This window comes from Camelina sativa, chromosome 19 (assembly GCF_030686135.1).
Source record: "Camelina sativa cultivar CO46 ecotype springtype chromosome 19, ASM3068613v1".
In the NCBI taxonomy this organism is placed as follows: domain Eukaryota; kingdom Viridiplantae; phylum Streptophyta; class Magnoliopsida; order Brassicales; family Brassicaceae; genus Camelina; species Camelina sativa.
The window spans coordinates 13,061,523-13,076,959 of NC_141898.1; the positions used below are offsets into that span (position 1 = coordinate 13,061,523).

A 15,437-nucleotide genomic window follows, 5' to 3' on the forward strand; every position below is an offset into this window, starting at 1 on the left:
CCTCATTGTCCTCAGTGACGTCGGGAACTCCCTGTCTGGGAGGCAATGTTTTCCCACTTCTCAGCGTAATTGCATTTGCAAACTCCTTGGGGTTCTGAACAGCTTTCCCTGGGAATTGGCCAGACTTTGGTGCAGAAGTAGAAGCAGATTGGCCTTCCATATACCTTATCTTCGAGTTCAGAGCTTCGAATTTGGCGTTGAGATCATTGTAGGAACATTCCATCCTCTGACTAAGATCAGCAAACTTTTTAGCAATATCCATAGATCCGCTAGCTTGACCCTGAAGAAGTTGTTGCATCATGTGCTTCATTACTTGATCTAGGGCTGGAGTAGGCTGAACTGGTTGAGGGCGGAATCATGGCGGTGGTCCTGATGGAGCCTGGTAACCTTGCTGGAATTTTTGTTTGGGAACGAATCACGGATTGTAAGGCACAAAAAGTTTTTGTTGACCTTGCTGTTGTTATTAAGGCGGATACACCTGATCTTGTGGATTGGCAACATTGTTACTTCAGTAAGACAAATTGGGGTTTGCCTTGTATTGGTTGTAACTTTTGTTGTACCCACCCTGATTCTGGACATAGCTGATCTCCTCAGTCTGCTCACCCTCCCCATCTGGAACTTGGAAAGGGTCATCCTCAGATACAAAGTGGACGCTCCTCTGCTGTCTTAGCAAGATACGGTCAAGCTTGTCATTGACATTCTTGAGGTCTTTCTTGTACTTCTCCTCAGACCCAGCGTCGCCGCAAACTGTGCGGTCATAGACGTCATTGTAGTTGCCGTCAGACTGAGCGAGATTCTCCACCAGTTGCCATCCTTCCTCAACGTCTTTGTTCAGGAAATTACCATTAGAAGCAGTGTCAAGCAGCATACGGATCTTTGGTAGTACACCACGGTAGAGAGTGCTCAGCAGTGACTCGTTGCTGAAACCATGGTGTGGACACTGGCTATGGTAACCCTTGAAACGCTCCCAGGCTTCACAGATTGATTCTGAGCTCTTTTGAGTGACGCTAGAAATCTCATTCCTGAGACGTGCTGTTCTAGAGTTGGAGAAAAACTTGGCCAAGAATGCTTTCTTGCAACAATCCTAGGTGGTGATAGATCCCTTGGGGAGGTTTTTCTCCCATTGATGAGCTTTGCCTCCCAGGGAGAATGGGAAGAGGCGCAACTTGTAACCATCCTCACTCACGCCATTGATCTTGGTGAGACTGCACAGGCGGTCGAACTCGTCCAAGTGGTCGAGTGGATCCTCCATAGGCAACCCGTGAAACTTGTTTCCTGGGATCATGGAAATCAGACCACTCTTGATTTCGAAGTTGTTGTTCTGCACGGCGGGAGGGACGATTCCAGCATGCTGAGTATGAGTGTTTGGTGCATCCCCAGCACCAATGTTTCGCGGTCCCGGATGTGGTCCATTCGGTTGTTCCATTGTGACGAGTGAGGGATGATCAATGAGTTGACGATCTTGTCATGGTCTTTGTAACCGGTTGATATTGTTGATAGCAGGAAGGAGGTTCTGATGTCCTCTTGATCTGGTGTGCATGCAACATTGTAATCAACAGGTTCCTGAGATGCAAAACAAACAAGCAGACAACCAAAACAAGTCAGTACTCAGAATGATAAGTGGGATAGAACTTAATCTTGCAAAACTTGAAATCTTAAATGTAACAAAACAATTCCCAAATAGCAACGGCGCCAAATTAATACTAAGATTTTTGTGTGTGTCCTAGTAGGTTCAATTAACCTTATGCAATTGTAGTACTTAAGGTGTCAATCCAAATGGGATGTTGGTACCACTCAAGATGCAATCAAAAAATCACAAGTTAAGCCAATTCAAAAAGAGTGTTTTTATGTCTAACAATCCTAGAGTGATCAGAATGCAAAATGGAAATGAGTCACAGAACTAGAAACAAAAATGTATGACAAGAAGCGAACAAGAATAAGTGGAACCGAAAACGATTCTAAGCATGAACAAACGAAACAGTCTCAGGAATGTAATATCAATCGAAAAGATAAAAGTCCTAAGGATGGGAGTAATTGATGTCGGTGGAGTCACCTTTTGGGTGTGGAAATGTCTCGAACCTATTTTCAATTGATCAGAGAGAAACTAGTAATTCTAACACTAGTCCAAAAGGGAATCATACAAATCAAGCTTAAACACTCTACATCCTAAGATCCTCCACCTAATCTATCCCATCTCCAAGAACTCTAGCACTACTCAGATCCGGAAATCATCACCAAAGACATAAATCCAGAAAATATTGAACAAAGCATAATAAGATAGACAAGAATGAGATGAACAACTTTGCAGAAGAAATCAAATGCAAAAACTAAACGGATTAAAAGATATCTGGATACAAAGTCTCAAACGTTTTAGGTGGCTAGGTAGAACCTTAAGAACAAAACGAGAATAAAAGATAAGATGTCCTAAACCAAGACTTAACAAAATGTATATATAGTAAAAACGTGTGAATCCCTAAAACTTAAAACGACTAGATAGAGCGTCGGTTTGGGAGTCTCCTGAAGCGTGTCAGACGGAGCGTCTTCCTGGCATGCGTGATTTCGTCCGTGTGCGTCCAGTGGCTCGATTGGTGTGAGTAGGAGTGGGTCAATCCGTGCGAGTGAAAATGGTTCGAGCATGGTCGGTGAAAGTGGCTCGGGCTGGGTGTATACGCATCTACTAAAACAATGAAAAATCTTGAACCACAACTCCGATTGGCTTAAAATAAACGGCATTGGAACGATGACTCAATTCTCTACAACTTTGATGAAGACGTCAAAAGCTGTATCCCTAGACTGGTGGCTCGAGTGATGGCTCGATTGAGTTGTCCGACTGGTGCCCTGAGAGTGGCTCGATTGCGTAGGATGAGAGTGGCTCGATTGTGGAGGTTGAGAGTGGCTCGATTGTGGCCGCTGAGAGTGGCTCGATCGTGTACGTCTCCGACGTCTCCTAAACACATGAAATACTTCGAAATGCACAATGCATGCAAGGATAATGCAAAAACTTCCTAAATATGCAAAGTGTATAAAAAGAGGTTCTAAAATGATGCAATACGACTAGTTATCCTAGCTAAATGCATGACAAATACATGCTAAGGAGATGCAAAATATAGACATATCAGTTATCGGTTTGGGATACAACATGAACTACATGTCAAGTTACAACTTCAACGAGAGATACTAGAGTCTCAAGCTAGAAGAGCAGCTTTGATATTGAAATCATCCTAACTTTTCTTGTGTCGTGACACTTGATTTTATTTTTCCTTTACATTCAGTATGTTGGCTGCTTGTATACATTGTCGATTTAAGAACAAAGATAGTGAGAAAAATCTACAATACTTGAGTAGAAATAATATTATTTATATCTTATGAATGTTGATTTTGACAAACATAATTCACTATCATTAGGAACATTAACTCTAGTAAATTGTACATATATATCTTGAAAATTTTGGGCCCATAACTCAAAACTTATGAAATTTTAAATTTCCTTTAGTTCAGTTTTCTTTGAATTTAATTAATTAAGCATTTTTCATATATTTGTTTTGGTAAAGTTTGAGCATTTTTCATTTAATCTCTATTTTTATATTATTATGAAAATTAAAACAGTATATTTTATCTTGATTATGATGTGGCGATGCTAGTAATGTCTCAAAAATATGTAATATTTGTTTCTGTATATATTACTTGTATTAGCTGTAACAAAAACCAAAAATAGCTCTAATTAATAAAATGAATAATTTTTTTCCCCAATCTAAAGAATAAGTCTTTATAAAATAGCTCGTAAATAATTTATTGTAACTCTTATGGGGGCGTTGATGCATACATTTGTCAAACTAATACAATGAACTACCATGAATTTTTTTATCCTTGAGAAATTTTAGAGATAAAGGTTGGTAGGAAATATTGTACTTAGAATGGCTTATAATGATAAATGATTCCATTTGTAATACACGCCTGTATAAATAAAAGGAAGCTGTTCTACTCTTAAGCATCAGTTTTATCTCTTGGTAATCAAATCTTTTGAGAAAATGGTGAGAAGTAACAAAGGTCGTCAAAAGATAGAGATGAAAAAAATAAAAAACGAGAGCAACCTTCAGGTGACTTTCTCCAAAAGAAGGTTTGGTCTCTTCAAGAAAGCCAGTGAGCTTTGCACATTGTGTGGTGCAGAGATTTTGATGATTGTGTTCTCTCCCGGTGGGAAAGCGTTTTCTTTTGGCCATCCTAGTGTTAGAGAACTAATTCATCGTTTTCTAAACATTAACCACAATTCGCTCATTCCTCACCAACCAAACTACAATCTACAGCTTGCTGAATCTCGTCCGGATAGAAATATACAATATCTCAACGAGATGCTCACTCAGGTAAAACATAATTATATTTTATTATCTAAAATGTTCATATGCATAAACCATATAATGATTGAATCTCATTAATCCAGGTGCTGGCCAGACAGAAGAAGGCGAAACATAATAGAATGACATTGGACATGGTGAGACAATCCAGAGAAGAAAGAGGAAAAAGTTGGTATGAAAAAGATGTGAAAGAACTCGACCTGAATGAAACCGACAATCTGATATGTGCTCTTCAAGATGTGAAGAAGACGTTTGTAAGTGAGATGTCTGATTATCCTCAATTGAATGTTTCTCATCAGAGTTACATGGGAGAAAGTTTTGTCTTTGGTGGTGGTCGTAATGTTGATGTTGACGGCATTGATCTGTTTGATCAAAGAGTGAATACATTCAGCTCTAATCCAGTCATGGATTTTCCTTACCAGACACCATTTTTTGGATACAACAATGATGGAGTTATCGGTCCGGGATACAACATGAACTACATGTCAAGTTACAACTTCAACGAGAGATACTAGAGTCTGAAGCTAGAAGAGCAGCTTTGATATTGAAATCATATCCTAATTTTTCTTGTGTCGTGAGACTTGATTTTATTTTTCCTTTACATTCAGTATGTTGGCTGCTTGTATTCATTGTCGATTTAAGAACAAAGATAGTGAGAAAAATCTACAATACTTGAGTAGAAATAATATTATTTATATCTTATGAATGTTGATTTTGACAAACATAATTCACTATCATTAGGAACATTAACTCTAGTAAATTGTACATATATATCTTGAAAATTTTGGGCCCATAACTCAAAACTTATGAAATTTTAAATTTCCTTTAGTTCATTTTTTCTTTGAATTTAATTAATTAAGCATTTTTCATATTTTTTTTTGGTAAAGTTTAAGCATTTTTCATTTAATCTCTATTTTTCTATTATTATGAAAATTAAAACAATATATTTTATCTTGATTATGATGTGGTGATGCTTGTAATGTCTCAAAAATAGATAATATTTGTTTCTGTATATATTACTGGTATTAGCTGTTAAAAAAAGACCAAAAATAGCTCTAATTAATAAAATGAATAATTTTGTCCCCAATATATAGAATAAGTCTTTATAAAATAGCTCGTAAATAATTTATTGTGTCTCTTATGAGGGCGTTGATGCATACATTTGTCAAACTAATACAATGAACTACCATGAATTTTTTTATCCTTGAGAACTTTTAGAGATAAGTATGAAATATTCCTCAAATGGAAAAATTCAATTTCTATAAAAATAAAGGTTGGTAGGAAATATAGTACTTAGAATGGCTTATAATGATAAATGATTCCATTTGTAATACACGCCTGTATAAATAAAAGGAAGTTGTTCTACTCTTAAGCATCAGATTTATCTCTTGGTAATCAAATCTTTTGAGAAAATGGTGAGAAGTAACAAAGGTCGTCAAAAGGTAGAGATGAAAAAAATAAAAAACGAGAGCAACCTTCAGGTGACTTTCTCCAAAAGAATGTTTGGTCTCTTCAAGAAAGCCAGTGAGCTTTGCACATTGTGTGGTGCAGAGATTTTGATGATTGTGTTCTCTCCCGGTGGGAAAGCGTTTTCTTTTGGCCATCCTAGTGTTAGAGAACTAATTCATCGTTTTCTAAACGTTAACCACAATTCGCTCATTCCTCACCAACCAAACTACAATCTACAGCTTGTTGAATCTCGTCCGGATAGAAATATACAATATCTCAACGAGATGCTCACTCAGGTAAAACATAATTATATTTTATTATCTAAAATGTTCATATGCATAAACCATATAATGATTGAATCTCATTAATCCAGGTGCTGGCCAGACAGAAGAAGGCGAAACATAATAGAATGACATTGGACATGGTGAGACAATCCAGAGAAGAAAGAGGAAAAAGTTGGTATGAAAAAGATGTGAAAGAACTCGACCTGAATGAAACCGACAATCTGATATGTGCTCTTCAAGATGTGAAGAAGACGTTTGTAAGTGAGATGTCTGATTATCCTCAATTGAATGTTTCTCATCAGAGTTACATGGGAGAAAGTTTTGTCTTTGGTGGTGGTCGTAATGTTGATGTTGACGGCATTGATCTGTTTGATCAAAGAGTGAATACATTCAGCTCTAATCCAGTCATGGATTTTCCTTACCAGACACCATTTTTTGGATACAACAATGATGGAGTTATCGGTCCGGGATACAACATGAACTACATGTCAAGTTACAACTTCAACGAGAGATACTAGAGTCTGAAGCTAGAAGAGCAGCTTTGATATTGAAATCATATCCTAAATTTTCTTGTGTCGTGAGACTTGATTTTATTTTTCCTTTACATTCAGTATGTTGGCTGCTTGTATTCATTGTCGATTTAAGAACAAAGATAGTGAGAAAAATCTACAATACTTGAGTAGAAATAATATTATTTATATCTTATGAATGTTGATTTTGACAAACATAATTCACTATCATTAGGAACATTAACTCTAGTAAATTGTACATATATATCTTGAAAATTTTGGGCCCATAACTCAAAACTTATGAAATTTTAAATTTCTTTTAGTTCATGTTTCTTTGAATTTAACTAATTAAGCATTTTTCATATATTTTTTAGGTAAAGTTTGACCATTTTTCATTTAATCTCTATTTTTATATTATTATGAAAAATAAAACAGTATATTTTATCTTGATTATGATGTGGCGATGCTAGTAATGTCTCAAAAATATATAATATTTGTTTCTGTATATATTACTTGTATTAGCTGTAAAAAAGACCAAAAATAGCTCTAATTAATAAAATGAATAATTTTTTTCCCCAATATATAGAATAAGTCGTTATAAAAGTAGCTCGTAAATAATTTATTGTATCTCTTATGGGGGCGTTGATGCATACATTTGTCAAACTAATACAATGAACTACCATGAATTTTTTTATCCTTGAGAAAATTTAGAGATAAGTATGAAATATTCCTCAAATGGAAAAAAATCAATTTCGATAAAAATAAAGGTTGGTAGGAAATATAATACTTAGAATGGCTTATAATGATAAATGATTCCATTTGTAATACACGCCTGTATAAATAAAAGGAAGTTGTTCTACTCTTAAGCATCAGTTTTATATCTTGGTAATCAAATCTTTTGAGAAAATGGTGACAAAGGTCGTCAAAAGATAGAGATGAAAAAAATAAAAAACGAGAGCAACCTTCAGGTGACTTTCGCCAAAAGAAGGTTTGGTCTCTTCAAGAAAGCCAGTGAGCTTTGCACATTGTGTGGTGCAGAGATTTTGATGATTGTGTTCTCTCCCGGTGGGAAAGCGTTTTCTTTTGGCCATCCTAGTGTTAGAGAACTAATTCATCGTTTTCTAAACGTTAACCACAATTCGCTCATTCCTCACCAACCAAACTACAATCTACAGCTTGTTGAATCTCGTCCGGATAGAAATATACAATATCTCAACGAGATGCTCACTCAGGTAAAACATAATTATATTTTATTATCTAAAATGTTCATATGCATAAACCATATAATGATTGAATCTCATTAATCCAGGTGCTGGCCAGACAGAAGAAGGCGAAACATAATAGAATGACATTGGACATGGTGAGACAATCCAGAGAAGAAAGAGGAAAAAGTTGGTATGAAAAAGATGTGAAAGAACTCGACCTGAATGAAACCGACAATCTGATATGTGCTCTTCAAGATGTGAAGAAGACGTTTGTAAGTGAGATGTCTGATTATCCTCAATTGAATGTTTCTCATCAGAGTTACATGGGAGAAAGTTTTGTCTTTGGTGGTGGTCGTAATGTTGATGTTGACGGCATTGATCTGTTTGATCAAAGAGTGAATACATTCAGCTCTAATCCAGTCATGGATTTTCCTTACCAGACACCATTTTTTGGATACAACAATGATGGAGTTATCGGTCCGGGATACAACATGAACTACATGTCAAGTTACAACTTCAACGAGAGATACTAGAGTCTGAAGCTAGAAGAGCAGCTTTGATATTGAAATCATATCCTAATTTTTCTTGTGTCGTGAGACTTGATTTTATTTTTCCTTTACATTCAGTATGTTGGCTGCTTGTATTCATTGTCGATTTAAGAACAAAGATAGTGAGAAAAATCTACAATACTTGAGTAGAAATAATATTATTTATATCTTATGAATGTTGATTTTGACAAACATAATTCACTATCATTAGGAACATTAACTCTAGTAAATTGTACATATATATCTTGAAAATTTTGGGCCCATAACTCAAAACTTATGAAATTTTAAATTTCCTTTAGTTCATTTTTTCTTTGAATTTAATTAATTAAGCATTTTTCATATTTTTTTTTGGTAAAGTTTAAGCATTTTTCATTTAATCTCTATTTTTCTATTATTATGAAAATTAAAACAATATATTTTATCTTGATTATGATGTGGTGATGCTTGTAATGTCTCAAAAATAGATAATATTTGTTTCTGTATATATTACTTGTATTAGCTGTAAAAAAGACCAAAAATAGCTCTAATTAATAAAATGAATAATTTTTTTCCCCAATATATAGAATAAGTCGTTATAAAAGTAGCTCGTAAATAATTTATTGTATCTCTTATGGGGGCGTTGATGCATACATTTGTCAAACTAATACAATGAACTACCATGAATTTTTTTATCCTTGAGAAAATTTAGAGATAAGTATGAAATATTCCTCAAATGGAAAAAAATCAATTTCGATAAAAATAAAGGTTGGTAGGAAATATAATACTTAGAATGGCTTATAATGATAAATGATTCCATTTGTAATACACGCCTGTATAAATAAAAGGAAGTTGTTCTACTCTTAAGCATCAGTTTTATATCTTGGTAATCAAATCTTTTGAGAAAATGGTGAGAAGTAACAAAGGTCGTCAAAAGATAGAGATGAAAAAAATAAAAAACGAGAGCAACCTTCAGGTGACTTTCTCCAAAAGAAGGTTTGGTCTCTTCAAGAAAGCCAGTGAGCTTTGCACATTGTGTGGTGCAGAGATTTTGATGATTGTGTTCTCTCCCGGTGGGAAAGCGTTTTCTTTTGGCCATCCTAATGTTAGAGAACTAATTCATCGTTTTCTAAACGTAAACCACAATTCTCTAATTCCTCACCAACCAAACTACAATCTACAGCTTGCTGAATCTCATCCGGATAGAAATATACAATATCTCAACGAGATGCTCACTCAGGTAAAACATAATTATATTTTATCATTTAAAATGTTCATATGCATAAACCATATAATGATTGAATCTCATTAATCCAGGTGCTGGCCAGACAGGAGAAGGCGAAACAAATAGAATGACATTGGACATGGTGAGACAATCCAGAGAAGAAAGAGGAAAAAGTTGGTATGAAAAAGATGTGAAAGAACTCGACCTGAATGAAACCGACAATCTGATATGTGCTCTTCAAGATGGGAAGAAGACGTTTGTAAGTGAGATGTCTGATTATCCTCAATTGAATGTTTCTCATCAGAGTTACATGGGAGAAAGTTTTGTCTTTGGTGGTGGTTGTAATGTTGATGTTGGCGGCATTGAGCTGTTTGATCAAAGAGTGAATACATTCAACTATAATCCAGTCATGGATTTTCCTTACCAGACACCATTTTTTGGATACAACAATGTTGGAGTTATCGTTCCGGGATACAACATGAACTACACGTCAAATTACAACTTCAACGAGAGATACTAGAGTCTGAAGCTAGAAGAGCAGCTTTGATATTGAAATCATCCTAACAGTTCTTGTGTCGTGAGACTTGATTTTATTTTTCCTTTACATTCATTATGTTGGCTGCTTGTATCCATTGTCGATTTAAGAACAAAGATAGTGAGAAAAATCTACAATACTTGAGTAGAAATAATATTATTTATATCTTATGAATGTTGATTTTGACAAACATAATTCACTATCATTAGGAACATTAACTCTAGTAAATTGTACATATATATCTTGAAAATTTTGGGCCCATAACTCAAAACTTATGAAATTTTAAATTTCTTTTAGTTCATTTTTCTTTGAATTTAATTAATTAAGCATTTTTCATATATTTTTTAGGTAAAGTTTGACCATTTTTCATTTAATCTCTATTTTTATATTATTATGAAAAATAAAACAGTATATTTTATCTTGATTATGATGTGGCGATGCTAGTAATGTCTCAAAAATATATAATATTTGTTTCTGTATATATTACTTGTATTAGCTGTAAAAAAGACCAAAAATAGCTCTAATTAATAAAATGAATAATTTTTTTCCCCAATATATAGAATAAGTCGTTATAAAAGTAGCTCGTAAATAATTTATTGTATCTCTTATGGGGGCGTTGATGCATACATTTGTCAAACTAATACAATGAACTACCATGAATTTTTTTATCCTTGAGAAAATTTAGAGATAAGTATGAAATATTCCTCAAATGGAAAAAATTCAATTTCGATAAAAATAAAGGTTGGTAGGAAATATAATACTTAGAATGGCTTATAATGATAAATGATTCCATTTGTAATACACGCCTGTATAAATAAAAGGAAGTTGTTCTACTCTTAAGCATCTGTTTTATATCTTGGTAATCAAATCTTTTGAGAAAATGGTGACAAAGGTCGTCAAAAGATAGAGATGAAAAAAATAAAAAACGAGAGCAAACTTCAGGTGACTTTCTCCAAAAGAAGGTTTGGTCTCTTCAAGAAAGCCAGTGAGCTTTGCACATTGTGTGGTGCAGAGATTTTGATGATTGTGTTCTCTCCCGGTGGGAAAGCGTTTTCTTTTGGCCATCCTAGTGTTAGAGAACTAATTCATCGTTTTCTAAACGTTAACCACAATTCTCTAATTCCTCACCAACCAAACTACAATCTACAGCTTGCTGAATCTCATCCGGATAGAAATATACAATATCTCAACGAGATGCTCACTCAGGTAAAACATAATTATATTTTATCATCTAAAATGTTCATATGCATAAACCATATAATGATTGAATCTCATTAATCCAGGTGCTGGCCAGACAGGAGAAGGCGAAACAAATAGAATGACATTGGACATGGTGAGACAATCCAGAGAAGAAAGAGGAAAAAGTTGGTATGAAAAAGATGTGAAAGAACTCGACCTGAATGAAACCAAAAATCTGATATGTGCTCTTCAAGATGGGAAGAAGACGTTTGTAAGTGAGATGTCTGATTATCCTCAATTGAATGTTTCTCATCAGAGTTACATGGGAGAAAGTTATGTCTTTGGTGGTGGTTGTAATGTTGATGTTGGCGGCATTGAGCTGTTTGATCAAAGAGTGAATACATTCAGCTATAATCCAGTCATGGATTTTCCTTACCAGACACCATTTTTTGGATACAACTATGTTGGAGTTATCGTTCCGGGATACAACATGAACTACATGTCAAATTACAACTTCAACGAGAGATACTAGAGTCTGAAGCTAGAAGAGCAGCTTTGATATTGAAATCATCCTAACAGTTCTTGTGTCGTGAGACTTGATTTTATTTTTCCTTTACATTCAGTATGTTGGCTGCTTGTATTCACTGTAGATTTAAGAACAAAGATAGTGAGAAAAATCTACAATACTTGAGTAGAAATAATATTATTTATATCTTATGAATGTTGATTTTGACAAACATAATTCACTATCATTAGGAACATTAACTCTAGTAAATTGTACATATATATCTTGAAAATTTTGGGCCCATAACTCAAAACTTATGAAATTTTAAATTTCTTTTAGTTCATTTTTCTTTGAATTTAATTAATTAAGCATTTTTCATATATTTTTTAGGTAAAGTTTGACCATTTTTCATTTAATCTCTATTTTTATATTATTATGAAAAATAAAACAGTATATTTTATCTTGATTATGATGTGGCGATGCTAGTAATGTCTCAAAAATATATAATATTTGTTTCTGTATATATTACTTGTATTAGCTGTAAAAAAGACCAAAAGTAGCTCTAATTAATAAAATGAATAATTTTTTTCCCCAATATATAGAATAAGTCGTTATAAAAGTAGCTCGTAAATAATTTATTGTATCTCTTATGGGGGCGTTGATGCATACATTTGTCAAACTAATACAATGAACTACCATGAACTTTTTTATCCTTGAGAAAATTTAGAGATAAGTATGAAATATTCCTCAAATGGAAAAAATTCAATTTCGATAAAAATAAAGGTTGGTAGGAAATATAATACTTAGAATGGCTTATAATGATAAATGATTCCATTTGTAATACACGCCTGTATAAATAAAAGGAAGTTGTTCTACTCTTAAGCATCTGTTTTATATCTTGGTAATCAAATCTTTTGAGAAAATGGTGACAAAGGTCGTCAAAAGATAGAGATGAAAAAAATAAAAAACGAGAGCAACCTTCAGGTGACTTTCTCCAAAAGAAGGTTTGGTCTCTTCAAGAAAGCCAGTGAGCTTTGAACATTGTGTGGTGCAGAGATTTTGATGATTGTGTTCTCTCCCGGTGGGAAAGCGTTTTCTTTTGGCCATCCTAGTGTTAGAGAACTAATTCATCGTTTTCTAAACGTTAACCACAATTCTCTAATTCCTCACCAACCAAACTACAATCTACAGGTTGCTGAATCTCATCCGGATAGAAATATACAATATCTCAACGAGATGCTCACTCAGGTAAAACATAATTATATTTTATCATCTAAAATGTTCATATGCATAAACCATATAATGATTGAATCTCATTAATCCAGGTGCTGGCCAGACAGGAGAAGGCGAAACAAATAGAATGACATTGGACATGGTGAGACAATCCAGAGAAGAAAGAGGAAAAAGTTGGTATGAAAAAGATGTGAAAGAACTCGACCTGAATGAAACCGACAATCTGATATGTGCTCTTCAAGATGGGAAGAAGACGTTTGTAAGTGAGATGTCTGATTATCCTCAATTGAATGTTTCTCATCAGAGTTACATGGGAGAAAGTTTTGTCTTTGGTGGTGGTTGTAATGTTGATGTTGGCGGCATTGAGCTGTTTGATCAAAGAGTGAATACATCAGCTATAATCCAGTCATGGATTTTCCTTACCAGACACCATTTTTTGGATACAACAATGTTGGAGTTATCGTTCCGGGATACAACATGAACTACATGTCAAATGACAACTTCAACGAGAGATACTAGAGTATGAAGCTAGAAGAGCAGCTTTGATATTGAAATCATCCTAACAGTTCTTGTGTCGTGAGACTTGATTTTATTTTTCCTTTACATTCAGTATGTTGGCTGCTTGTATTCATTGTCGATTTAAGAACAAAGATAGTGAGAAAAATCTACAATACTTGAGTAGAAATAATATTATTTATATCTTATGAATGTTGATTTTGACAAACATAATTCACTATCATTAGGAACATTAACTCTAGTAAATTGTACATATATATCTTGAAACTTTTGGGCCCATAACTCAAAACTTATGAAATTTTAAATTTCTTTTAGTTCATTTTTCTTTGAATTTAATTAATTAAGCATTTTTCATATATTTTTTAGGTAAAGTTTGACCATTTTTCATTTAATCTCTATTTTTATATTATTATGAAAAATAAAACAGTATATTTTATCTTGATTATGATGTGGCGATGCTAGTAATGTCTCAAAAATATATAATATTTGTTTCTGTATATATTACTTGTATTAGCTGTAAAAAAGACCAAAAATAGCTCTAATTAATAAAATGAATAATTTTTTTCCCCAATATATAGAATAAGTCGTTATAAAAGTAGCTCGTAAATAATTTATTGTATCTCTTATGGGGGCGTTGATGCATACATTTGTCAAACTAATACAATGAACTACCATGAATTTTTTTATCCTTGAGAAAATTTAGAGATAAGTATGAAATATTCCTCAAATGGAAAAAATTCAATTTCGATAAAAATAAAGGTTGGTAGGAAATATAATACTTGGAATGGCTTATAATGATAAATGATTCCATTTGTAATACACGTCTGTATAAATAAAAGGAAGCTGTTCTACTCTTAAGCATCAGTTTTATATCTTGGTAATCAAATCTTTTGAGAAAATGGTGACAAAGGTCGTCAAAAGATAGAGATGAAAAAAATAAAAAACGAGAGCAACCTTCAGGTGACTTTCGCCAAAAGAAGGTTTGGTCTCTTCAAGAAAGCCAGTGAGCTTTGCACATTGTGTGGTGCAGAGATTTTGATGATTGTGTTCTCTCCCGGTGGGAAAGCGTTTTCTTTTGGCCATCCTAGTGTTAGAGAACTAATTCATCGTTTTCTAAACGTTAACCACAATTCTCTCATTCCTCACCAACCAAACTACAATCTACAGCTTGCTGAATCTCATCCGGATAGAAATATACAATATCTCAACGAGATGCTCACTCAGGTAAAACATAATTATATTTTATCATCTAAAATGTTCATATGCATAAACCATATAATGATTGAATCTCATTAATCCAGGTGCTGGCCAGACAGAAGAAGGCGAAACATAATAGAATGATATTGGAAATGGTGAGACAATCCAGAGAAGAAAGAGGAAAAAGTTGGTATGAAAAAGATGTGAAAGAACTCGACCTGAATGAAACCGACAATCTGATATGTGCTCTTCAAGATGTGAAGATGACGTTTGTAAGTGAGATGTCTGATTATCCTCAATTGAATGTTTCTCATCAGAGTTACATGGGAGAAAGTTTTGTCTTTGGTGGTGGTCGTAATGTTGATGTTGACGGCATTGATCTGTTTGATCAAAGAGTGAATACATTCAGCTCTAATCCAGTCATGGATTTTCCTTACCAGACACCATTTTTTGGATACAACAATGATGGAGTTATCGGTCCGGGATACAACATGAACTACATGTCAAGTTACAACTTCAACGAGAGATACTAGAGTCTGAAGCTAGAAGAGCAGCTTTGATATTGAAATCATCCTAACAGTTCTTGTGTCGTGAGACTTGATTTTATTTTTCCTTTACATTCAGTATGTTGGCTGCTTGTATTCATTGTCGATTTAAGAACAAAGATAGTGAGAAAAATCTACAATACTTGAGTAGAAATAATATTATTTATATCTTATGAATG

At 33.9% G+C, this 15,437-nt stretch overlaps 4 protein-coding genes, 1 non-coding gene and 3 pseudogenes across 5 annotated transcripts; all 8 read left to right on the forward strand.

The window, feature by feature from the left end:
• The first annotated feature begins 923 nt into the window (after nucleotides 1–923).
• On the forward strand, nucleotides 924–1,030 carry LOC147920496 (small nucleolar RNA R71). The gene has a single exon (XR_015591882.1). It is a non-coding gene; the product is annotated as a small nucleolar RNA R71 (small nucleolar RNA).
• Nucleotides 1,031–4,001: 2,971 nt separating this feature from the next.
• Nucleotides 4,002–5,058, forward strand: LOC147920497 (agamous-like MADS-box protein AGL62). Its single transcript, XM_087500413.1, has 2 exons — nucleotides 4,002–4,361; nucleotides 4,439–5,058. Exons 1-2 carry the CDS (start codon nucleotides 4,029–4,031, stop codon nucleotides 4,865–4,867), a joined length of 762 nt encoding a protein of 253 aa, XP_087356539.1. The 5' UTR covers nucleotides 4,002–4,028; the 3' UTR covers nucleotides 4,868–5,058.
• Nucleotides 5,059–5,751: 693 nt separating this feature from the next.
• On the forward strand, nucleotides 5,752–6,810 carry LOC147920498 (agamous-like MADS-box protein AGL62). The gene is made up of 2 exons (XM_087500544.1): nucleotides 5,752–6,097; nucleotides 6,175–6,810. Exons 1-2 carry the CDS (start codon nucleotides 5,765–5,767, stop codon nucleotides 6,601–6,603), a joined length of 762 nt encoding a protein of 253 aa, XP_087356670.1. The 5' UTR covers nucleotides 5,752–5,764; the 3' UTR covers nucleotides 6,604–6,810.
• Nucleotides 6,811–7,460: 650 nt separating this feature from the next.
• LOC147920499 (agamous-like MADS-box protein AGL62) lies at nucleotides 7,461–8,519 on the forward strand. The gene is made up of 2 exons (XM_087500431.1): nucleotides 7,461–7,826; nucleotides 7,904–8,519. Exons 1-2 carry the CDS (start codon nucleotides 7,530–7,532, stop codon nucleotides 8,330–8,332), a joined length of 726 nt encoding a protein of 241 aa, XP_087356557.1. The 5' UTR covers nucleotides 7,461–7,529; the 3' UTR covers nucleotides 8,333–8,519.
• Nucleotides 8,520–9,230: 711 nt separating this feature from the next.
• LOC147920500 (agamous-like MADS-box protein AGL62 pseudogene) lies at nucleotides 9,231–10,068 on the forward strand (annotated as a pseudogene).
• Nucleotides 10,069–10,866: 798 nt separating this feature from the next.
• LOC104767806 (agamous-like MADS-box protein AGL62 pseudogene) lies at nucleotides 10,867–11,794 on the forward strand (annotated as a pseudogene).
• A 92-nt stretch (nucleotides 11,795–11,886) lies between these two features.
• On the forward strand, nucleotides 11,887–13,519 carry LOC147920501 (agamous-like MADS-box protein AGL62 pseudogene; annotated as a pseudogene).
• Nucleotides 13,520–14,440: 921 nt separating this feature from the next.
• Nucleotides 14,441–15,424, forward strand: LOC147920502 (agamous-like MADS-box protein AGL62). Its single transcript, XM_087500584.1, has 2 exons — nucleotides 14,441–14,740; nucleotides 14,818–15,424. Exons 1-2 carry the CDS (start codon nucleotides 14,444–14,446, stop codon nucleotides 15,244–15,246), a joined length of 726 nt encoding a protein of 241 aa, XP_087356710.1. The 5' UTR covers nucleotides 14,441–14,443; the 3' UTR covers nucleotides 15,247–15,424.
• Nucleotides 15,425–15,437: the final 13 nt, after the last annotated feature.